At 56.6% G+C, this 23,801-nt stretch overlaps 1 protein-coding gene across 3 annotated transcripts in view; it reads left to right on the top strand.

The window, feature by feature from the left end:
• Positions 1–22,135, top strand: part of SDK1 (sidekick cell adhesion molecule 1) — a 622,975-nt gene extending 600,840 nt beyond the window's left edge. For all 3 annotated transcript variants that reach the window (XM_061153768.1, XM_061153766.1, XM_061153767.1), the window contains exons 41-45: positions 4,140–4,304; positions 6,770–6,907; positions 9,555–9,675; positions 9,986–10,115; positions 18,642–22,135. In XM_061153768.1, coding sequence (XP_061009751.1) covers positions 4,140–4,304; positions 6,770–6,907; positions 9,555–9,675; positions 9,986–10,115; positions 18,642–18,887 — 800 coding nt within the window. In that variant the 3' untranslated portion in view covers positions 18,888–22,135. The remainder of the gene's footprint in view (positions 1–4,139; positions 4,305–6,769; positions 6,908–9,554; positions 9,676–9,985; positions 10,116–18,641) is intronic.
• Positions 22,136–23,801: the final 1,666 nt, after the last annotated feature.

The following is a 23,801-nucleotide window of genomic DNA, read 5'->3' as shown; positions in this document are numbered from 1 at the left end:
TGCTCAGTGGCTCCCCCACCCTCTTACTCGCTCTGGTGTCTTCCCAGCAGTGTCTCAGTAACGGGAGTCCAGGCAGGTGCCGGGGGTCCATGAAGGGGGGCCGGGCCCAGCAGACACCGTGAACACCCCAACACAGACATCATGTGGCCCCGGCCTGAAGGTCAGCGTCACCACCAGGAAGGTCAAAGGCCTGATGCCATCTGTAGGGCTGGTCCTCAGCCCCGGGGATGAGGCTTTGGGAAACAGAGCCACTGTTCCCCTCAGACCAATCCAAGCTCCCCACGAGGGTGGGAAGGGGAAGCTGGCTGGGGTCTCCGGGGCACCCAGCAGGGTAGCCTCATCTGGGGTCTGAGAGTGGGCCAAGCACATCCCCAGAAACACACAAGGGCCTGCACTCCCCTCAAATGTTGATCGAGATGGACATTCAAGCCCAGGGATTATCCTGGTGCGTGGAAAATCAGTTGCACAAATCTCATTATGCTTAATAGTTCTGTAATGTTATTTTCCCCCCTAATTTGTAGACATACTTTTCTCCATCATTGATTTATTGAGATATTTAATGACACAGTACAAATGAGGGAAATGGTTGGCAGTGGAGAGACAGAGTGGACGTCCCAGCGGCCACCAGGGGTTTCTGCCAGCCACGATCACGGCATAAGCATCAGTGTGAGTAAACAGCCAGAGGGTTACATGTGGAGCTGAAAATGCTGAATAGGCTGGTTTTGGAAAGGCAGAATTAAGCAGAACAAAAATGCAAACTTTTTTCTATTAATTCAGAAGGAAATTCTCTCGGTATGACTCCCCTCCTCCCAGCATTTTTCCGTGTAAAGTAAATCATCTTGTGTTGAGATTCTGTATCAATATTTTAAAAAGTTTTTATGAAAAATACACATAATTCCTGGAGTTATGACAGAGCATTTAAAATAAAATGTGGCCTCTGGGAGATGGGAGAGGAAGGGGAAATGATTTTTTTTTTTTTTCCTTTAAGTAGCGGGAGAGCATTACTGAAACCTTAGTGCCAAAGACACTCAGAGAACGCGCTTCAGGAGTGCTCGAGCTGCTGAGGACAGTCTGGGAGTACCTTTCGCGGTCCTGTTAGTCCCTTAAGGACAGTGGCTTTAGGCACTGTCCAGTGTATTAGGGCCTGTGTCTTTTCTCTAGTCTCTTTCACAGCATAAAACTATCTTCTTAGAGGAAAGACACCACACGATTCATTCAGTGTTTAAAGCTCTTGGAACAGTGACTTGCTCATAGTAAGCACTAAATAAATAGTGGTGGTTATTACTTTATTGAAAACTTGCTTGGGCCAGGCCCTGTGAAAGGCTATGGGGGCACAGAGATGGAAGGATGGATGGATGGAGGGAAAGATGTGTGAATGGAAGGACAGATGGATGGATGGAGGGATAGATGGATGGATGGGTAGATGGAAGGATGAATGGGTGGAAGAAAGGAAAGATGGATGGAGAGAGGGAGGGAGGGGAGAAAAGAAGGAATGAAGGAAGAAACGGAAGAGGTAAGAAAGGGGAGGTGAATCATGTCAACTGATATTTATTGAACTCTTGAAACACTCAAGAGCCCATTGGTACAAACAGGTAAACATAAAGAAGTGTCCTGAAGGCCCATAGATGGACACTGCCATCTCTTCCTAGAGCACAGGAGTGGGTCAGGGCTGTCCTCCAGAAGGTGAATCTGAAAGGGTGAGATGACCTTGTTGGTTTTCCTCCACCCCCACCTATAGACTTATCAATCGCTCATTGAGACCAGAAATCTCATCTGGTTCCCTGCTGGCTGGAACAGGGCCTGAGCAGAGCATGAGCACTTTAGTGTTTGTGGATCGAATGGGTGGGCGAATGGACGTGGAGGGGAGCAGGGCCTCCCGAGGTCTCCAGGCGAGGGACTAGGGCCTGCAGAGAAAGCGCACCCTTCACACCAGAAATAGACCACAGAGAACAATCGTGCGTGTGAACCCTAATGTTCTCAGACGGAAGAGGACGCTTAAGCGATGAATTGCCATTTGGACGTTGTTAATGGTAATGGGTGTCTTGGTGGGAAACTCCTATAAATGTGAGCATTTAGAAATAGTCATCGCGCTCCCCCGCTGCCTGTGCCGAGGTCTGTGCCTTTCAAGTCTCGCCCGCATCCATTCCTTCGTTAACCTGTGACTACACGCGCTTAACCCGTGCACACTCTAAGCCCTGTGCAAACACAGACTCCCACGCGGGTGATCTCCTCCTGTCGACCGTGGGGCTGATCCTCTCGAGCCGCTGGTGTTCCGAGGTGTGTGATGAGGCTGTTTCCCAGAGAGCTGTCCGCCCTGTGAAGCAGGCACATTCAAATGCGCTGTTCCTCTCTAGATTGCCTGCTCTTTGTAAAAGATCACCTACCTGCTCCTATAACAGAATTTATAATTCAGGGAGGATCAGTACTTCAAACAAACAGCGTGGGCCCAGAGCCCACTTTTTACCGAACGAGCTCCTTAGAGACTGGATTTCGCCAACACTCGCGGGGTGCTCTGCTTCCTGGGCACTTCCTCAGGACTGACTCGTTCAGTCCCCGAGGCACACCTGTGATGTAGATGTCCTTTGTTGCCCGCATTCCACGGTGAGGCACAGAGAGGTTAAACACTCTCCCTAAGGTCACACAGCTCACGCGTGGTTGAGGCAGGCTTCGCACCAAGGCTGTCTTAGCTGCTTCCTTTCTCTCTGCATCTGATTTTCTGGCTTCAATTTCAGTTTTATTAATGTCTTCCTATATGTCAGGGTTTAAGGAAATTCAGTATGTATTTTCATTGTGCTGGAACACACGACGTAAATTCACCGTCTTAGCCATCCATAAGCGTGCAGTTCAGTAGCGTTAGGTACGTCTATGTGGTTGTGCACCATCGTCTTCAGGGCATGTTCATCTTCCCAGACCGAGGCTCTGTCCTCATTAAATCACATCTCAGCCCCTGGCACCTGCCCTTCTCCCTTCTGTCCCTGTGGATTCGCTCTGGGAACCTCCTAGACGTGGAACCGCACAGCGTTTGTCTGTGCGTGATGCAGCGTCACGTCCTCAAGGTTCATCCACGCTGTGTCAGCAGCTGTAAGAACGTCCCCCTTTCTGAGGCTGGATCACACTGCTCTCTGTGGCTGGACGGACCACATCTTGTTTATCCATGCTTCTGTCGATGGGCACAGGTTGCCTTCTTCACCTTTCGGCTCCTGTGAATAATGCTCTATGAACGTGGGCATGTAAGTTCACAATTCAGCTGTTGTTCGGCCGTTCAGTCGTGTCTGACTCTCTGCGACCCCATGGACTGCAAACAGTCAGAATTCAGTGTCTTTCAAAATCTATGCTTGTGTCTGGTAGCTCCCGGGCAGAGACTAAAAATGACTGGTCTTAGGGCAGGTTTGACATCTTTTGACTCCAAAGGATGCTCGAACTCGAGGAAGGCACTTCGGGGGTTTGGTTTGGGAGGTGAAGCCAGGTCCCCAGGTGAGGGGCCGAGGACCCCGTGGGGTTGGCCCAGAGCCCCTGCCTGCATCTCCGTGCCAGCTGCCCCTCGGTGCCATCCTCCCGTGAGAGAACACGACCCGCTCCTGACTATCAAAAGCCGTACTGGGCGCACTGCAGTGACCACCCAGACAGTGTAGACAACCTCGCAGCATCACCCCACACCTGGGAGCTGGCTGGTGAACGAGGCTGCTGTTGAGCGTCTTCTCTTTGACCCGCCTGTGGGATTGTCACTTCCAGTTTGAAGGCAGTGGGGCCGAGAACTCAGGGCAGAGGCCCGTGCGCGTGGGGGCCCCTGGGCCCGTGGGGGCAGGAGCACGTGTCCTCCGTGAGTCGGGATAGTGGGAACCTAGGGGTTAGGGACACACAGTGGGCAGGGACAGCAGGATGTCCCAAAAACAGCCAGCATGCTATACCAAAGAGGAGGCAGTCAGAAACCAGAGGCCCGGAGGACGTCAGGGAAAAATGCTTCCACCCAGCTTGCAGTCTTGGCGGAGCCTGTTCATGAGGGCGAGGCCCCGGCCCAAGCAGCTCACCTCCGTCCCCCAGGAGGGAGCTGGGGGCTGAGGGCAGGGCGGGCAGGGTCCATCGGCAGGGCCTCCCTCCAGGAGACGGGCGCCCTGACCTCCGTTCTCGCCGCCCTGCAGATGAAGGCCTGTGGGACATGTTTGCCAAGGACATTCCGCGGGGCGCCACGTCCTACACCGTCAGCCTGGACCAGCTCAGACAAGGAGTGACCTACGAGTTCCGGGTGGTGGCCGTGAACCAGGCGGGCTACGGGGAGCCCAGCAGCCCCTCCGCCACTGTGTCAGGTAGGAGCCCCGCCCGGGGACCCCGGGGGGCGGGCAGACGGCGTGGGCCCTGGGCACGGCCGTCCCCAGAGGAGACGTCCTGGCCGCGCTGAGCTCCTCTCGCCCTCCAGCAGAGCCAGGGCCTCAGCTTGAGCTGGGCAGGGTCCCCCCGGGGGAGAAGGCGTCCCCTGCAAAGTGCAGCCTGAGACCCTCTGTTAGCAGATGCGTCCTTAACTGTTGAGCCGAAAATTGAAAAGCAAAATCCTGCTCGCCCTGCCCCTCCCCAGCCACCACCGGGGAAAGCACAAGCCCTTGACACGCGGGTGTGTCAGCCCAGGCATCCTTCAGGGACACCGGCCAAGGGGCCCGGTGCGCCCGGCGTCAGACTGGAGGCCGAGGCCTGCCGGCTCCAGCACCAGCCGCCGGCTCCGCCGTGGGGGGAGCGGCAGGTGTGGAGGGGGCGGCCAGGCTCCTCTAGCCGGAGCAGACCCTGTCCTCACCAGTGACGTGACGAGGGGGTGTGACCGCTGGGGGGAAGTGACGGCCCTGGGCCTGGTCTTGAAGGGTGCAGGGGGGTGGCTGCAGGGAAGGGAGAGCCTGCACGAGGCTGGGGGGGGAGCAGTGAGGGGCCCGGGGGAACCGGCTGGGGGAAGGCTGGTCATGCGGCCTGGACCCGCTCCTGGGGCCCCAGGCGCGGGTGAGGAGCAGGCCTCCACCCCACCTGCACCTTAGGGTCCCCCCTCGGGAACACTTAGAAAACAGCCGTGCAGGGCCCCACCCCGGACAGCAGTTGCATCATGGGGGTCACGGGTCTGGGCCTGATGATTTTCTAGCTCTGAGGTGGTCTTTCCATGCTGCTGAGATTGCGAGCCAGGCTCTAGAGGTGGGGTGGCTGCAGACTGACCCCCTGGAGCCGATTTGAGAAGGGAGCTGGTTGCAGAGACGTTTGGAGGTCGCAGGCAGATTCTGGGCCAGAAACCACGAGCCTTCCCTCCAATCAAGACAAATATGTTCCCCATCCCCGTAGTCACATCTGTTTAAGCTGCTGACTGTGCTTGTTTAAATTGGAAACATCCTCCATCGTTTCCTTGAGTGAGCCTGGAGGGAGGGGAGCGTCCGTGGGCACCCGGGCCCCGCGCCTCCTGGTCCGGGAGCACCGTGGATTCCAGGGGCGCTTGGTGAGAGGGACAACCCGGGGACCACTCACTTGTTTAATGAAAAATAGATAGAAAGATCAAATTTACCTCTTCTACTTTGTCTTTATGAAGAAACTTGTAAACACACCCCAAAGTAGAGAGAATGGAATAAGGAAGCCCATCACTCAGTTCAGCAATTCAGGGTTTGCCTCCCTTGACCATGTATAAGAAATTACAAAAAGCAGCTCCAAACGCACAGGGCTTGCAATTCCGCACACGCAGAGGGGACGGCAGAGGCTGGTTCCCACGTAAGAACACAGCTCCCGGTCCTCGGGCCCGTGGGCACCGTGGCTCACACGTCGCTCTGAAATCCAGCTCGTGTGTGTCAGACCTAAAGCGCGGTCGCCTGTCAGGGCTTCCCCCCTGTGCTGTCGCGGCACCCGGAGCGGACGTCCCCTTGTTCGCAGGGTGCACACGCTTCACGTCCGTCCACTGAGACCCTTCTGGCGGGTTTCTGCTTCTGGGCGCAGACCTCGGGACGCCCGTCCTGTCCCACACGTCCGATGCCCCCCACAGGGAAGCAGGTGGAAGGCACGAGGGGGACCCCAGAGCCATCCGGCACCTGGCACAGAGCAGCTCCCGTCTCTCTCTCCTTAGTAAACAGAATAAGAGATGAGGAAGAAGACACTCCTCCTTCAGAGTAACTCTCAGTTTTGCTGGGGGCCCGAAATACATAAAACACATAGAACACAGCCCCAGCCTCCGTGGGTGGGGCCCTGGCACGGCGGAGGAGGCCGACAGGTAGCAGACAGGCGCCCCCAGCCGCAGCGGGTGAGCAGAGGCTCCCGGGTGGGTGTGGGCGCGCCCAGCTCTCGGCCCGGAGGGGTCAGTCACGGGGCTCCCAGGCTTAGACTGAGCGCTCCCAGCCTCGCGGGCACAGCACTTGTAGGAGGGGCTGACTTTCCACCCAAGAACTCCCTGTGATGTCAAGGATTCAGCAGGGGTTCTGGTGGCAGCGGGAATGGAGGCGGCCAGGGGATTTGGGGGTGTCTGGGGAGAAAGCCCCCATACTGGGAGAGAGGAGCAAGGCCGGGCACTTCTGTTCCTCCCTCCCCATAACCCAGACAACAGATGAAACTGGGAGAATGTAAGCTCACTGGCCAAGGCCCGGGGTGGGGGCAGCGGCAGGGAGAGGACCCCAGGCCCGAGAGAGACAGCGGCCCCAGAGCCTCTACTCCGGAAAACCGGTGGATCCACCCAGGACAACCCGGACCAGACAGGGGCCCCCCTCCCCGGTCACGGCAGGGACAGAGCTTCCGTCCCTGTGACCGTGCGTCTGTCGCCCTGCAGCTCAGGTGGAGACGCCGTTCTACGAGCAGTGGTGGTTCCTCCTGGTGATGGCGCTCTCCAGTCTGCTGGTCATCCTGCTGGTGGTGTTCTCGCTGCTGCTGCACGGCCAGAGCAAGAAGTACCGCAACTGCGGCACAGGTGGGGACCCCCGCCTCCCCGGGGGCCGGGGGCTGACACGTCGGGGTTCTCCCTCCCCGGTCTGGGGTGCCCACACCATGCGCACAGCAGGCTTCCCTCCGGAGGCAGCAAACGGGAGCTCTGGGCACCGGCGTCGGGCCGGCTCTGCCCTCACGTGGGCCGTGTGTCCTTTATCATCCGGCCCCTGAGAGTCTGTTTCCACTTCTGCAGCTGCTCAAACGCAGGAGTGGTTTCTAGTATGATTAAAAAAGTGGAAAGTGGGAGAAGGAAATGTCAACCCACTCCAGTACTCTTGCCAGGAAAATCCCATGGTCGGAGGAGCCTGGTGGGCTACAGTCCATGGGGTCACAAAGAGTCGGACATGACTGAGCACACACTGATTGCTATTTTTATATCATATCTCCTTCCACTCAGAGATCTAAAGGTGTGCTAACTTTAACCGGTAAATTTAAACACATGGATGCAGTATGTAAACACTGCTAGGACCTTCAAAAAAAAAGTGGACGGTGTTCAAGAGATGAGGAACGGCCCCTTCAAAATCATGGGAACAGTGAGCCGGGCACAGCTCAGTCACCTCAGGACAGTTACAGCCGGGTCTGTGGTCCAGCCCTTCTCACTGACGGGGTGCGTGCACCCCGGCTCTGAGCCCTCTGCCGGCCGGGCCCCGTGTTCTCAGCATGGCTGGGCCTGGCGTGCAGCAGGTGCCCCGTGAGCGTCCACAGCTGAGAGAGTCACCGTCACTAGAAATGGACACGTGAACGTGGGCAGAGCCAGCCGTGGAAGGGCACAGACAGCGTGGCTTGCTCTACAGGAAGGTCAGGAGCAGCCTAATGGATGGATGTTTCTAGAAGGCAGGACGGTGGGTGTTCTTAGTGCAGATGTATAGACAGGGAGGGAACCTTCCAGGGTGCTGGAAATGGTCCTTTGTGAAAGGGACTCTCAGATGCCCCGACCGCAGCCCCCAGCACCGTGGTCCCTGCACCAAGAGGGTTAATAAAGCCAGGAGGCCCTAAAGTGCCTGCCATTTGCTTCTGTAACGTTGAGCCATTCATCCCTCCAAGAAAGGATTTATTTTTTTCTGTGTAAATTCACTTCTAACAAGTGTTCGTAAATCAGATTTGATTCCTGCGGGATTTACAGTGTATGAATGGCATGTCATTTTCCCGAGTTAATGCTATTACAGAATCCCTCGTCTGGTGCTCAGAAAGTCTCCCTGCCTTCCCTCCTCTCCCTCTCCATCTGGGAAACAGACCACAGAGTCCAGTCTGACCCGCAGCTTCCAATCCTCAGCCTCACCCTGGAGCATTCATTTAACATCATCACTGATGCCCAGAAAAAAAGAGAAAAAAAAAAAAGTCCACCATAATGTCTCCCTGCCTGCCCAGGAGACACGCAGAGCCCAAACCGCTGTGCCACAGCCTCGTTCCACCCCTCCTGGACGGGACTCTGACTTGTACAAGATCAGACTTCCTCTCTGGTTATAATATTCCCCTGCTCACCTCCCATCCACCCGAACCCCGACGCGCAGGTGACTTCCTCTTTCATTTGCCGCTCTCTATGGGCCGCTGGCTTTCCCCATTGAACACAAGTAGAACACCGAGGCGTGCAGAGGGCTGTGGGGTCCCCGGCAGACAGACCCCTTGGGATCAGAACTGCTGGCAAATTTTACAAAACACGCATGAAGCCCCTGGCGTGTGCTCGGGCAGTGTCCCGGGGACTGGGATGTCACCAAGAGCAAGGCTATGTGAGTCTCCCTGGGCCTGTGCCCCCGAGAGCTCACAGCCTAGCAGGGGCGGCAGACAAGCCCGCGAGAGGCCAGCCAGCTCTCAGGACGAGCGGAGAGGTGGCGACGGGCCCCGCACGCCGAAACGGTGCAGGGCGGAGACCTCAGGGGTCCTGAAAGCCCTCTCTGATCTCACCACCCTTGAGCTGCGATCTGAAGGAGGGGGTGGGTGAGTAAGTCGGCAATGGTTGGGGCGGGGCTCCCCAGGCAGGGGCAGGGGGAGGTGGGAAGGGCAGGGGAGACCAGCCTGAGCTGGGGGACAGCTGTGAGGACCGCCTTTCATGCCCAGCGAGGTCGGGGCCCCCAGGAGCGCTTCATGTCCCCTGGTTACTTACAACTTCGGTCGGCTAGCAGATTGTAGAGTATGCTTTGATATGTACTGATGGACTCATTTTTAAGTGATTTTTAGTTACAGACATTCACAGACATGTGTGACCGTCACCACAGTTAGTTCTGGAGCATGTTCCTCACTGCAGGAAAAAACCCTGCACTGTTGAGCCCTCACCCTCTATACCTTTACTCTCCACTCACTTCCTTGTTCTGACTATGAGCCCTTATTATGAAATTTATTGAATATCCTCAATGATGTAAAAAAAGTTCATGCACTCTGACTATTCTTTAATAAGACACTGAGTTAAAAAACAACAACAACAAAAAACTTGCTAAGGGCGTTTTGCTCCGAGGTTGACCTGTGGCCTTACACCCCAGCCTGTCTGCCTGCCCAGGGGGCTGACTCGGGTCGCCAGGCCCGGGGCTGGTGCAGCACGCGGTCAGGAGCACCCTGGGCGCCCGCCCTGCTGGAGGAAGCTCAGGGGCTGGGCCCTAGAAGCCCACCTCCTGACGCGTCTGCCCTGACACCTGTAGGTAAGAGCATCTCCAACATGGAGGAGTCCGTGACCCTGGACAACGGGGGGTTTGCCGCCTTGGAGCTCAATAGCCGCCACCTCAACGTCAAGAACACCTTCTCGAAGAAGAACGGGACCAGGTAGGGTAGTGGCACCCAGCCAAGGGCCCACGCCCACGGGTCCCCCCCGAATCCCAGGGGCAGGAGGGCGGGTGTTAGGGATGGTTTGAGGACGTTTCTAGAGATAAAGAAGAGTCTGGTCTCAGGTGTAGGGACCTGGTCTTGGGGGACCTCCGGCCCCGGATGAGGGGCAGGCGTCACTGGAAGCGCGGGCGGCCCGGGAACTGCTTGCGTGGCACCGAAACGGTGCCAGAGGCTGTGCGTGGCTTTCCTCTCCACGCAGCCGCGGTGAGGCCAGGGGGCGGGGCTGACTGGTGTCCGCGTCCCGCAGGTCCCCGCCCCGGCCGAGCCCCGGCGGGCTGCACTACTCCGACGAGGACCTCTGCAACAAGTACAACGGCGCGGCGCTGACCGAGAGCGGGGCCCTCCAGGAGAAGCCGGGCGACGCCACGGAGTCCGAGGTGAGTGCCCGCCCCCGCTGCCGGCTCCGGCCCCTCCCGTCCCCCCGGGGCCCTGCCCTGGTCTCAGCCGCGTCTCCACACACGCACACACACACAGGCTCGGAGCTGGCAGAGCCGGGACAGAGCGCGCCCCTTCCACGCTCGTCTCTGGTGCGCGAGGCCACCTCCCCGGTCAGTCCCTGGTCCAAAGTGGACGTCGGGTTCGCAAACCTCGCTGCGCTCTGCGCGCAGAAAGAGACCCGGCCCACCTGGAGGTCACCGGGGAACGTGGTGGCCTCTGGAACCCCGAGGGGTAACGGGGGCCCGAACCCACCCGACTGGTAGAACCTGGACCCCCGCCCACCCCAGGGGGGGGCTTCCCCTCCTGCTTTAGTCACAGCAGCGCTGGGTCAGTTAGCCGGGTCACCTGAGCGGGGCGGGAGCCCCGGGACCAGGGAAACCCCGCCCCCAAGGGGTGTCAGCCTCCAGTGTGACCCCCAGGACCCCGCCCCACACATCCTGGTGCCTGGGCATTCACTGCGGGGCTGAGCCCGTCCTGGGCGAGGTCTCTGTATTGGGCAGCGGGGGACATTCCCTGGAGGGAGCCGTGGGGGTGCCAACAGGGGCCCCACTTCCCCGGGGAAGCCCCTTCCCCAGAGCACGTCTCACAGTCAGGAGCGAACCCACCGAGTGGGTAGGGAACTGGGTGCCCAGTCCTGACCACGGGGTTTCAGAGACGCTGCGACAGGGACGGAATTCCCCGAGCTGTTTGCCAGACACGCAGGCCCGCCCCATCGCTTGGCATTCATACTCTAAATCAATATTTAATCTAAAGGAAGTCTCACCTTCATTTTGACCTGAGTTTAGGACTGATTGCGCCCTCAGGCTCAATTAAATGGCTTCTTTCAAACTGTGGTTTGTGTAGGAGCCACACGGGACGGACCGCAGGCGGGGGCCCGGTGGACGCGGCCGCTCGGCCTCCGAGCTCCGTGGACGCGGGCGCCTAGTGCCTGTCGGCGCCACAGCCTGGGCTCGTGGAAGCGGCAAGCCGCCCTGCGGGCCTGCGGGGGGAGCAGTGTCCACGCGAGGGGCTGTCTGTGGCGGGAAAAGCGAGAACGCTGAGCCCAGCTTCCTGAGGCGGAGGCTGTGGCCTTTTCCAGCCGCTCGTCCCAAAGGCGGCGCGTCGGGAAGGGGTGGGCTGCGGACCAGCGCTCCCCGGATCAGCGGTCAGAGACGGCGCGCGCCCCCGCCTTCCCAGGCTCTCAGAGCATCGTGGACGATGCTCACAGCGGCCCCGCGCCGCCCCGTGGGCTTTACAGCTCCACGCAGGATAAGCGCTAACTGAGCGCTTCCTCAGCCAGGCCTAGAGGCAGGCGGTTCTCGTCCTTGTCCCTAGGACACCGCTGAGGCCGAGGCCACCCCCCACACACACCCCCTCCCTCAGCTTCCAGAGCCCACTGACCCCCGCCCCTCCGCTCTTCTCCCGCCTAACACCCGGGCCACAGAGGCCATTCCCAGCACTGCCAGGACTGGACTCATCGATTCTGGACTACTTGTTCATAAAAGCATGCTCAGAATGGGTTAAACGCGGGCCATTCAGTCTGTCCTCTCACAGGCGGGGGTGTTTTGGGAGTCAGATCCAGCTGATTCACATGGAGGATTATTAAATGCTTGCAGGCACTAGGCCTATGCATGCACGTGTGCGTACATGTATGCACACACGCACATATACAGACATACACATGCACACGGGGAAGAAGGCAGCCAGAACGGAAGAAGGGAGGGGGGTGAGGGGAGGAGGTGAGAGCCAGGTGGAACGCACGCTAAATCCTGCAAGGAGGTCGCTCGGATCCTCACGTAACAGATGGGAGAGCTGAGGCTTGTGGAGGTTTTGAGTGTCTTCCCCAGACACACGCTCCTGGGTGGACCCGGATGCAGACCCAGGCGGCGGGCTCCCTTCCGTTCCCCCCACCAGGCTGGCTGAGTTCTCCGTGCCCGGGACGTGTGGCTGAGCGAGGGCGGGCCGTGGCGTGCCTGGAGGAAGAGGCTCCTTCCATGATTCCCACAGATGCTTTACGGGTATTAACGCTTTCTGGCTCTAGAAAGTTGATCAGAAGTGCAGACGCCGTCTCCATCGAGGTGTGTCACCTTGAATCTGAGGTTCCAGGCCCCCTGAAGCCTGTGGTAGGCGGGCGCCTCCCGTGAAGGCTCTGGGAGTCCAGGCTAAGAACTCATGTTCCTGGGCTCCCTGTCTGCTCCTGAGTTCTCGGGTAGATGCAGTGAGGCCCGTCTCTTCCCCCAGAATTCTGTGCTTTGTCATCTTGCTGGGGGGCCAGCTTTGAACCTTACGACCTGGGAGAGTTGTAGGCAGATTCATGGGGTCCCCACAGAGGGATCTTGGAAGTGCCAGCTCCAATGGGAGCCTTTCCTTTGAATTAGTCTGGTCTCTTAACCAGACTGAGATGTCATTCACACACCGCACAGTTCACGTCTTCACCGTATTGAATATTTAGGTGTGTGTTTTTAGCTTCCTCACATTTATGAGCTTCCCAAATTTTCTTCTGTTAGTGGTTTTTAATTTTATCCCGCTGTGGTCAAAGAACATACTTTGTGTATCTCCAACCCTCTTCTATTTATCGAGGCTTGTCTTGTGGCGCAGCATCTGGCCTGTGTGGCAAAAACCCACTTGAAAAGGCCGTGTCGCTCTGCTCTTGCTGCGGGGAGGGTTCTTGTGTGTCTGCTATGTCCGGTTGATTTATCGTGCCATTCAAGCCTTCCACACTCTCGATCTTTCCGCCATCTGTCAACGCACTGAGGTCTCCAACAGTTCCTGTTAACATTCTCTATTTCTCTCTTCATTTCCGGCAGTTTTAATTTCCTGTATTTGGGGGCTCTGTTTTAGGTGCGTGTCTATCTATAACTGTGGTGTCTTCATGATGGACAGACCTTTTTATGAGTATCGCATGGCCCTCTTGGTCTCTAGTCACAGTTTTTGTCTCAGAGTCTATCTGGCCTGACATCGGTACGGTCACTCCAGCCCTCATTAGGTTCCTGCTCACATGGTGGATCATTTCCATCATTTCACTTTCAGCTTGTCTGAATCCTTGGATCTGAAATGTATCTTTTGTTGGCAGCATGAAGTTGGATCACGCTGTCTTTATTCATCCTGCCGATCTATACCTGTTCACCGGATTGTTTAATCCATTCACAGTTAATGGAATTGCTGCTAATTCCAGAATTGACACCTGCCATTTTGGTGTTTGCCTTCTATGAGTCTCGTGTCTCTATTTCTCTATTTTTTCTTCACTCATTTTGTCGTTGTTGTTAAGTGGCTGTTTTCTAGTGTATATCCGGTGAATATTTTAATTCCCTTGTTTTGCTTTTACTATTTTTTTTTCAGTTTTTTTATAATGATTGCCCTCATATTAGTATTTGCTTTAGATTTATTCTAAATCTCAGTGACATGTAGAAACTTTATTCTTGTATAAATGTATTCTCTCCTCCCCTATTTGTGCTTATTATTATACATATTATGTCCATATTTGTGACAGACCCAAGGAAGCATTTTTCTAACTGTACAGAATTTTGTATCTCTTAAAGAAGTTGAGAGGAGAAAGGTGAGCAAGTATGAGAGTTTATCATATTAACCCTTCTGTTCCCGATTTTTGGTTCTCTTCATTTCTCCCCACCTTTTTGTGCCACTAGATTTATGTTACATTTCTATGTATGATGGACCCAACAATATAATTATACAATATAATTATATACCTCATATTTTAGGAAATTGCTTTTTAAATCAGATGAGAGAAGAAAGGAGACCAGGTACTTATACTGCCTTTTATAATTCCCTATGTAATTATCTTTGTTGCTACTTGTGTGTGTGTGGGTTTGATTTGCTGTCTGGCGTCATTGGCCTTCAACCTGACCATCTTCCATTAGTATTTCTTATAAGGCAAGTCTGCTAGCAATGAATTTTTCTGTTTTTGTTTATCTCAGAATGTCCTATTTCATCTTCATTTATGAAAGTAGTTTTGCTAAATAAAAGATTCATGATTGACAGTTTTCTTTCAGCACTCTGAATGTGTTAGCCCGTTGCCTCCTGTCCTCCATTTTTTCGGACCAGAAGTCAGCTGTTAACATAATTTGATTTTTGTTGGACTGGATGAGTCGTTTTTCTCCGTTCGATTTCAGGAGTTTCTTTTTGCCTTTGTCTTTCAGAATTTTAACTGTAACTATGATGTGTCTGGGTGTGACTCTTGTTCCATTTATCTTACTCGTGGTATATTGAGCTTGTTGAGTATGCAGTTGTTTTTTTTGTTTGTCTGTTTGTTTTGTTTTTACCAGAATTGGGAAGTTTTAAGTCATTGTAACTCTCAGTATTTTTTCTGCTTCTTTCTTTCTTTCCTCATCCTGGTATTCTCATCACACACACGTTACTACACTGAGTGCTTTGTCACATTTATCAGCTGTTCTTTTTTTTTTTTTTTTTCATTGTTTTTTCAAGTTGCATAACCCACTCCATTATTCTTGCCTGAAAAATCCCATGGATAGAGGAGCCTGGTGGGCTATAGTCCAAAGGGTCACAAAGAGTCGGACACGACTGAGCGACTCACCATGGCGAGCAGTCTCTATCAATCTATCTTCAAGTGCCCTGACTCCTTCCTCTGTCAGCTCAGATCTCCTGTTGAGTCCCCCCAGTGAATTTTACATTTTGGTTTTGGGATTTTTCAACTCTGGAACTTCTCATTTGGTCCTTTTAAGTCACTGCTATCTCTCTATTGATACTCTCCGCTTGGTGTGATAGTGTCAGCATACTTTTAATTCTTTAAACATGGTGTCCTTCAGTTCTTTGAACATATTATAATAGCTACTCTGAAAGTCTTCGCCTGCCAATATCTGAGGCTCCTCAGAGGCTGCCTGCTTTTTTTTCCCTGTGTATGGATCACACTTTGCTGTTTTTTGAAAACAAGAAAATATTTTAAATAATATCTTGTATTCACTTTGAATACCCTTATTCAACCCCCCTGGTTGTTGTCCTTGTTCGCTTATTTGTTCAGTGACTCGTCTGGACTAGTTAGGGAAGTCCATGTCCTCAGCAACGTGTCCGCTCTGTCACCCCTCCGAGGTGCGGCCTTGGGCACACGTGTGGTTTCCATGACAACCAGGGAGACTGAGGTCTCAGCTAGGCATGCCCTGTCTCTTGTTCTTACCTCCCCATTAAGGTTCTGGAAGGCCCACCACAGCTGGTATCACACCCAGCTCTTAACCTCCTCTCCCTGCCAGCTCTATTATTTTTGACAAGGCTCCAGGGTATAAATTACTCCACAGTTGGATCCAATCACAGCCCAGCCCGTCTGCAGCCAGCAGGATGTTGTTAATCTTTGAATTCTTCTCTAAGCCCAAGAGGGCTGTCTCTTTGCCTGGTCCTCCCTGCTAAACCTCTGGCAGGTTTATTGCTCTCCTTGTTACTCTCAAGGACTTACCTCTTCATTTCTCGCCCCTGAGGTCTCCACAATCTCCAGCAATGCCCTGAGGCGTGAAAAGTGAGAGTGTTAGTCACTCAGTCCTGTTCGGCTCCTCCTTCCATGGGATTCTCCAGCAAGAATACTGGAGTGGGTAGCCATTCCCTTCTCCAGGGGATCTTCCCAACCCAGGTACTGAACCTGGGTCTCCTGCGCTGCAGGCAGATTCTTTACCATCTGAGCCACCAGGGACGCCTGTCCTGAGGCATGGTCCAAATAAAGCTACCCCCCTGCAGCAGAGCGGGGAGCTCGCTGTTCTGAAGGGCTGACTGCCGCCATGAGGACCTCGGTGTCACAGCACCGAAGCTGGGGTGGGGACAACGGCCCCCTTCTCCACGGTGACCAGTGAGGCCCTGGGTGGGGATGGACGCCCCTGGGCTTCTGGCTGTGCCCCGCCCCCACTGCGTGGAGCTCCTCCCACCAGCCACGAGGGTGGGGCGTGCAGGGATCAGTGTTCTCAACCCGCCAGCCTGGTCCCAGCCTCCAGCAGCCCAGGTGAGGAGGGAAGCCCAGTCCTCCCGACCACACCTCCAGGAATACCTCTGGAGACTGGAGCTGGGGATGAGCAGCTGGCTGAGAGATGCCGGCGGCTTACTCCTCCAGGTCAAACCAAATTCCTGGACTAGGAGTTTTAGGGGAGGGGCCCTGGCTTCTTGGCCACATGTGCCTCCCCCCGCCCCCCACCGCAAGTGGAGCTTCCATCATCCTGGCTGGGGGTAGGGGGAGCAGGTCAGAGTTCAAGCAGCTCACACTCTTGCTCTTCTTAGTGATTTTAGACTTTCTGCAATAAATCTTCCCCCATTTGCTATATGCCCTTGGCACCATTTCCAGAGACTCCAAATAATTGTTGATAATTCGATTTTCCCCCAGTTGAATCATTGTTCTACTGTGGGGAGGACCTGCTGCTTCTTCCAGCCATTCTGGAAGTATTTTTTGTATCAGTAGTTGGTTGACGACCCAGGTAGGGGGTCCCCTGCCCATGCTTACTGTCTACCCTCTCCTCCAGAGCCAGAAACCCTGTGAGCTCTCAGCCGGAAAAGCTCTTCTGCAAAGCTAATACTTCACTGAAAAAAAAAATTGTGATGCTGTCATTTTCTCCCTGGGGTGTTTTTTAACCATTTTCAGAAATATTACTCAAGTGACAATTCTGAGAACCGGCTCACAGGTGCAGGAGAACCTGCCTGATCAGAGCGGCTCTGAATTAGACCACTGGCCTCGCAGGATACACGCTGTGGCTCTTGATGTTTCTCCACTTAGAAATAAGGGGCTTTTTCTCCGTTTTATCGCCCAGCAGCTTATGAATTATATCAGGGCTACTGTTCGAATTGCATTTTAAAAATTATTTTCAAAATCCACAGAAACAGTTTTCAAGGTCTCTCTGGCTTCAGCCAACTTAGACCAGCCCCCTCGCACTTAATTAATCCTCTAATAATATTGGAGTCTTTCATCTTGCCGGCACAGCACCAGAAGTCCTGAGATTATCTCTGTTAGCTGCTTGCCAGGCATCCACGCGCCTTTAGAAACTCATGGTCAGGTCTGCAGGCTCATCCAATCACGGGCTGGCCTTCCTCAGTTTCCTGGGAAACGGACTCACATCGCTACTTCATATCACACAGGAAACTTGAAAAAAAAAAAAAAAGACCCCGAAGCGTTTCCTTTCTGTCAATAATTCTAACTCACTAAAATACATCCTCATTAAAAAATAATAATGTCATATCAACAATAAACAGAGCAGGCAGCAGGATGGAGAATGACATTTTAATCCTGTGCTTTCTCGTGGAAGCGAAAGCGAGACCTGAACAGGAGCCCCGAGGCCCTCACCCGCACCCCCGTGTGTCCCGAGATGGGGGCACGTTCGCCCTCTCCCTAGAGGAACAGCGAGACACTTAGCCTCCCCTGTCCATTCTGCACGATGGCTTCATTCTGTCCCAGCGGCTTTGGGGGCCGCTTGGTGGGCCCACAGCCTCGTCCCCCAGGGAAGCACTCAGCTCTTCCAGGAACGGCGGGGAAACTCACAGGGCGGTTCCGGTTGGCTCACTGACCTTGAACCTCCACAGGCCACCCGCCTCCTCCACCAGCTGCTCTGGGACCCCAAGGGGAGGGGTCAGGTCCCTCCGCACTGCAGAGGGAGGGGCTCCAGGACATTGGACAGCAGGCACCACACTCAATTAGGGCCTCTGTCCTAGGAGACCTCCCCACGGAGGTCAGCATGGATGTGGCGCTGCCCGGAAGCGCGTGTCCCATGGAGGACACCATCTCCTCACCCTGACTGAGCTCACCATCAGACCCTCGGTCTGGGGGCCTGTGCCATAGTCTAAGGCAGTCTGCAGCCTCTGGGCCTTCCACACCCCCGGGCGCTGCTGCGTTCTCCACAGGGGACACAGGGCATCCCCTGGGGGCTGTGTAGACCTGTCCCGGGAGAGGATGGGTTGTAGAGCTGTCCCGGGAGGGGTTGGGGTGTAGAGCTGTCCCGGGAGGGGTTGGAGTGCAGACTCCCCTGAAGCAAGAGTGCAGTGAATTCGTGTCCTGGGACCAGCTCAGGCCCCGGGAGGATGGGGGAGCAGAGCCTCTGGGAGCAAGGAGCTGGCTCCCATGGACACGCTGAGCTCTCCGTGGTCTCGTGGAGTCGGGCCCTGGGGTGGTCCACACCCAGGTGGTGGGGAGAGAGGGAGGCAGGGTGGGGTGGGAGGAGGGAAAAGGGAGAGAAACAGGTGAGCGGCACCATCCCGCCTTAGACGGCCACTCCTGCTCCCTGCTCAGCCCTGCTGCCCCGTGGCTGCCCCCCCCCCCCGTGGCCCCCACCCCGCCCGTGGCCACCCCCACCCCCGTGTGTCCCTCCCCCACCCCGTGGCCCCCTCCCTCCTCGACACCCCCACTCTCCATGGCCGCTCCTCCCTCCAGGGGCCGCCCCTTCAAGACCACCCCCATACCCTCCCACGTCAGCACCCCCGTCCGCGTCCTCCTTGAGCCCCGGGCCTCTCCCTGCCCCTGGCCGCCCGGCTGAGCCCGCCCCGTCCGCCCGCAGGTCACGGACTCGGAGTCCGAGGACGCGCCGCCCCAGCACTCGTTCGTCAACCACTACCTGAGCGACCCCACCTACTACAACTCGTGGAAGCGGCGCGCGGGCGCGGCCCCGCACAGGTACGAGGCGGTGGCGGGGGCGGAGGCCGGGCCGGCCCCGCGCGCGGTCGTCACCACGCAGAGCGCCGTGTTCGCGCCCGCGGCCCGCGGCGCCCGGACTCCGCTCACCGGCTTCTCGTCCTTCGTGTGAGCTGAGCGGCGGCCCCGGCACGGCCGTGTCGAGACAGTCACCCCCGGAACTGGGCTCGAGCTGGGTTGAGAGGATCTGACGCTGATGGTTGATTTCACCCCCTTGTGAACACGATTTCAATTAGGAACGTTTTTTTTTACTGGCTTTTTGTAACATCGCTGCAGGAAGCAGGTTTCTTTGTTTTTCTTTTCTTTTTACGAGAAGGTGTGTTTCGCCGGGTGCAAGAGCTGGACACCCCGACCTGGGAAGGCCTGAGCCCTGGGGGCCTGGCTTCTCCATCGTGCGGCCTGGGAAGGCTGGGGAGAGGGGGACGAGGGTCCTCCAGGCCTCTCCCCTCTCTGCTCTACCTCCTGCCTGAGAACCAGCGCCCGCCGGGGTCTCCTGGCACTAGGAGCAGGTGTCTGACCTGGGCCCGGAGCCTCCCGAGCTTGTGCGTCCGTCTCTGAAATGTCCTCACTGGGCAGTTTTAGGCGAGGAGCCGGCTTCACAGTTCCTGGTGGCAGGGCGACAGAGGCCAAGGTTCATTCCAGGGGTGAAATACTCGGGTCTTTCCGCCTCGGTCCTTTCTTTCAACCCCCATCGTCCAGCAGCGGAAGCGTCCCAGCTGGGAGCCACCTCCCGCCCCGCCCCGAGCTCCCTCCTCCAGAGCACACGGCACAGGCCCGCCCCAAGGAGACAGCGGCCGCGGAATCGGTCGTCGTGTAAGAGGTGTGCATTGTTAACCAGAGTATTTTTTAAATCTTTTTATCTTTTTTTAAAATATGTCACATGAAATGAATGAGTCTCAGCTGTCTGCAGGTGCCTTTCTATTCATTGTTTAGCTTTGTCCGCGGGAAAGACAAAGAGCCACTGTGTCTCCGAGTAAAGCAGAAGGGCTCTGAGAAGACGGGGTCCCCGGTCCCCCCCCCCCCCCACCCTACCCTGTGCCCCCCAGGCCCTTCCGCGGGCGTGGCCGCATCCTTCCTTGGCGCAGCGCTGTGGTCCCATCCCCCGACCCCAGGCCAGCTCTCTCAGCCTTAAGGGGTTTTCTGGAAACCTTTTTTCCCTTTAATTGTTACCGTTTTGTTTTCGTTTCTTTTTAGCTAAATGGAAGTAGCATGAGCTGCTCTGAAAATGAGTCCAAACGGTAGCTCCGCCTCCAGTGCCTCACATCACCTTGGTGAAAGGTGTGGGAGGTGCAGGTGGTCGAGCCCCCAGCCCTGGTCCCAGTCTAGAGTTTTCCAGGGTGTGTCCGCAGGGCCTGTGGGAGGGCCCCGCATCTGGCCTGGTCAGCGGGGGCCTGTCCACACCCGCAGCATAGGAGAGCAGGGCTGGTCTGTCCTCCTGCGTGGCCGGCCTGTCCCCGAGCCAGCGCCTGGCCAGCGCCAGCAGGGAGCCCGTCTCGGGCCCGGCCTCGGGTCTTGGGGTCTGTGGGGTCTCCTTCCCTCTTCCCGCCTCCTCAGGGCAGAGGGCCATCTTGACCCTCTGCTTTCAGAGTTGCTGGGTGTGACCCCAGGAGACCAAGAAAAGTTTGTGTTGTGTGAGAAGAGAAAAAAAAAACCTTTTCTGTTTTAGAGTTTTGTGTTGGGTAAAAAACCCCTTTCCAGTTTCTCCTAAAGTAGAGGTAGGAGGTGTGGAAAGGTTCCTTTCTCTCCCCCCTCCCCCTCCCTCCATCCCTCTTTTCCTTCCTTCCTTCTCTGAGTGGAGGGGAAATGTTCTAAACCAAAAATCCTGGATGCTCCGCCCAAAGCCTCCCCTGCAAAGACTCACCCCCCAGCTCCCTGGACAGGCCGGCCTCTGTCCTCTCGGGCCCCAGACGGGGAGTGGACAGGAAGCCGTGAGGCTGCACCTCGAATTTCTCGGGAGACAAGCGGTGGACAGAGAACATGGACACACTCTGCCTTTGCACTCTGCTCCCTAAGCCATACGGAGCCTTGCTTTAGGGCGGGAGAGTGCCGGAATGTCCCGGCACCAGGACAGTTCGGTGTGAGGTGTGTGCCCTGCTCTGGGGTTTCTGCGACAGCAGCACCTTTTCCCCAGGCCCGCTATGCTTCCTTCTTCTCTCTGCTCGGAGCCAGCTTCTTTGGGATGGAACCGTATGTCCGAGGCCGCAGCTCACGGCTGCCACGGCATTGGCACGTGTGCCTGGCCCGGTGGCCCCGGGGCTCTGGGCCATGGGAGCCGCTGGACCCAAGGGAGAGCTGGGTGTTTCTGGTTAGATTTCAGCTTCCAGACAGTGTGACATTGAGAAGCGTGGGTTCCTAACCTCTCCTCTTGAGGGAGGAAAAAAAAAAATCGCATGATAGGGAAATGGATGTTGGATTTTAATCTTGGTTCTGAACCCAGGACGGGCACCATTTCTCTAACGGAGGCAGGAGGCATGTCCTCTCCTGCCTGTTCCCGCAGTGATGCCCTGCAGGTGTCGGGCACTCGGCCTCGAGGGGGACCCTATCCAAGGCCTGGCAATGGGCAGGCGGGCTGCCCTTTCCCGTGAGGACCACAGCCGCACTCTCTGCCTGAGCAGCAGAGATGGGTTTGCCCAGGGCCCCCGTCCCCTCCGCAGACTCCGGTTTCCCCACCGCCCGGGGCTCCCAGGCATAGGTTTCCAGGCTGCTGAGCAGCAGGGCGGGGCCGTGGACAGTCCCCGCACCCCGCGGCTGTGGAGCACATCTCCTGGATCTCCTGCACCTCCTCCCTCTGAATAAGTCAGCCCAACGTGAGGCCTCCCCATCCCCGGCCACGCTTTTAAGGAGCCCTCGGTACATGCTGTCGTGGAGGAACATGAGCCGTGGGGCAGCGTCGGGGGAGACCGTGGGGGGGGGGGGGTGCGCGCTCCGCAAAGCCCTGGTGACGCTGCCCTTGCCCTTGATGCGACCGGACCGCCGCATGGTGTTTGCATAATGGTTCTAATGGTTCATAGCATGGTTTTCGGTTTTTACAAATTCCTGGCACACAGCGTAGTTCTTCTCCCAGCGAGTCGTCAGTCTGCGTATCCAGACACGGCTCTCTGGCTCAGCATCTCTGCCGCGTGGATCGTCCGAGAGGTGGGATCTGGTGGCGGGAAACCCTGGGACTGAGCCGGTCGCCTCGTTCCCTGTCAGCCGCACCTGCCGGTTTATCGGGGGCTTGGGTCAATCCTGAACTTTTCCCGGCCACATTTTCTGGAATTGTGCAGAAAACTAGATCTCCTTTAAAAACAAAAACACTTGTAGGAAGACAGAGAGGTGCTATGGGTACGATTTTTAATAAAAGCGTCATTTTGTTCCTTGTGCACCTGTGCCTTTCTTCGAGTGTGAACAGAACGACTCGGGGGTCCTAGGGGTGAAGGATGGAACACTGAAAGGCCAGCCCAGCATCGTATGGGGGCCACGCGGCCCTGCCCCTCCTGGAGAGGCAGGTGTGGACGCTGGGGGCCTGTGAGGTCGGAGGGGCTCAGCTGGAACGCTCCCAGGAAGAGGCGCGCCCGGGAGCAGCCTGGCCAGGTTGCCAGGGCCTGAGGCAGGCGGCGTGGGGCCCGCATCCCCCGGAGTGGACAGTGGCCACCCTCACCTGCCCCCGGCACGCCCTCTGAAGACCCCACGGGTGCCGAGAGGGAGACTGCTCCAGGCCAGCCGAAGACTGGACTCAGGGGAGGCGCTCCGGCCCCTTTGCGAGGGTCCCACCGGCTCAGGAAGCCCAAGCGCCTTCCCGCCCGCTCCAGCGGCTGTGTGTTCCCAGGGTCTGCCGGGAGGGGCTCAGCTTCCCCCTCATCCTCAGGGCCTCCCGGCCTCAGAGGGTGGTTCTCCCGGCGGCGCTTAACACTCCCAGTGCCCACGCCACTCCCAGGTCCGGGAGGACAGACTCTCTGGGAGTCGGGCCCAGGCACCCAGTTTCCGGGGGTAAAGCTGCCCAAGTGATTCCAGGGACCGCCGAGGAGGACATGCGCTGGGAGGACCGGGCTGGGGGGAAGGAAGGAGAAGCAGACCGCGGTTCTGACGTCGCTCCAGAAGCAAACGCCGCCACTGATGGCCAGAGGTGAGCCTTCTGTGTCTCTCTTCTTGTACATTGTCCACCTGCTTCTGCCCTGCCCCCCATAAATGCGAAGTTCAGGTCAGCCCACATTCCCGCGTTGGGGACGCCCCAGCTCCGTGTGAAGGGCGCGGCCTGTGCTGAGCGGCCCGCCCCGCGTGTCCTTGTGCACCCCCGCCCCGTTCGTCTGTCACAGGCTCCACCAGGCCCGTGCAAGGGGGTACCACGGGGTCCCCACAGGCACAAAGAAACATGCCCAGCGTGAAGCCGTTCACCGCAGGCGGACACGAGGCAGCCGCAGGGTCCAGAGCGGGCAATCGGGGCTGCAGAGCGGGTGGAACCTCTGAACGACCCGCCTTCCCGAGGACATCAGCCTCCCCCCACCCCGTGTCCCCCTCCCGCCCCCCGCCCCTGCCCCGGGAGGCAGGGTCACTGCATAGAGCTCAGGACCAGCCTGGTGACCTCACACACAGAAGGGCGCCTGGAGCCCCGATTTCCCTCTCCGCGTGCTTCCCTCCTTTGTTGAAGAGAAAGTGCAGGCGTTCCCCTGCAAAGCCTGGCCGTTGTTACCGTTATGTTGTTATCGCATGCATGCTCAGTCGTGTCCTACTCTCTGTGACCCATGGACTATAACCCTCCAGCCTCCTCTGTCCATGGGATGCTCCACGAAAGAATACTAGAGTGAATTGCCATTTCCTTTTCCAGGGGATCTTCCCAACCCAGGGATGGAACCCACGTCTCCCGTGTCTCCTGCATTGGCAGGCGGAGTCTTTACCACAGGGCCATAGGTAGGTTCATTTATGTCATGTTTTAGATTCCACATATTAGTGATATCATGTGGTGTTTGTCTTTCTCTTTCTGACTTACTTCACTTAGTGTGATAATCTCTAGTTGATCTGTGTTGCTGCAAATGACATCATTTCATCC

The sequence above is a fragment of the Dama dama genome, chromosome 10 (assembly GCF_033118175.1).
Source record: "Dama dama isolate Ldn47 chromosome 10, ASM3311817v1, whole genome shotgun sequence".
Taxonomy (NCBI): Eukaryota; Metazoa; Chordata; class Mammalia; order Artiodactyla; family Cervidae; genus Dama; species Dama dama.
This window is presented reverse-complemented; position numbering and strand designations above follow the sequence as displayed.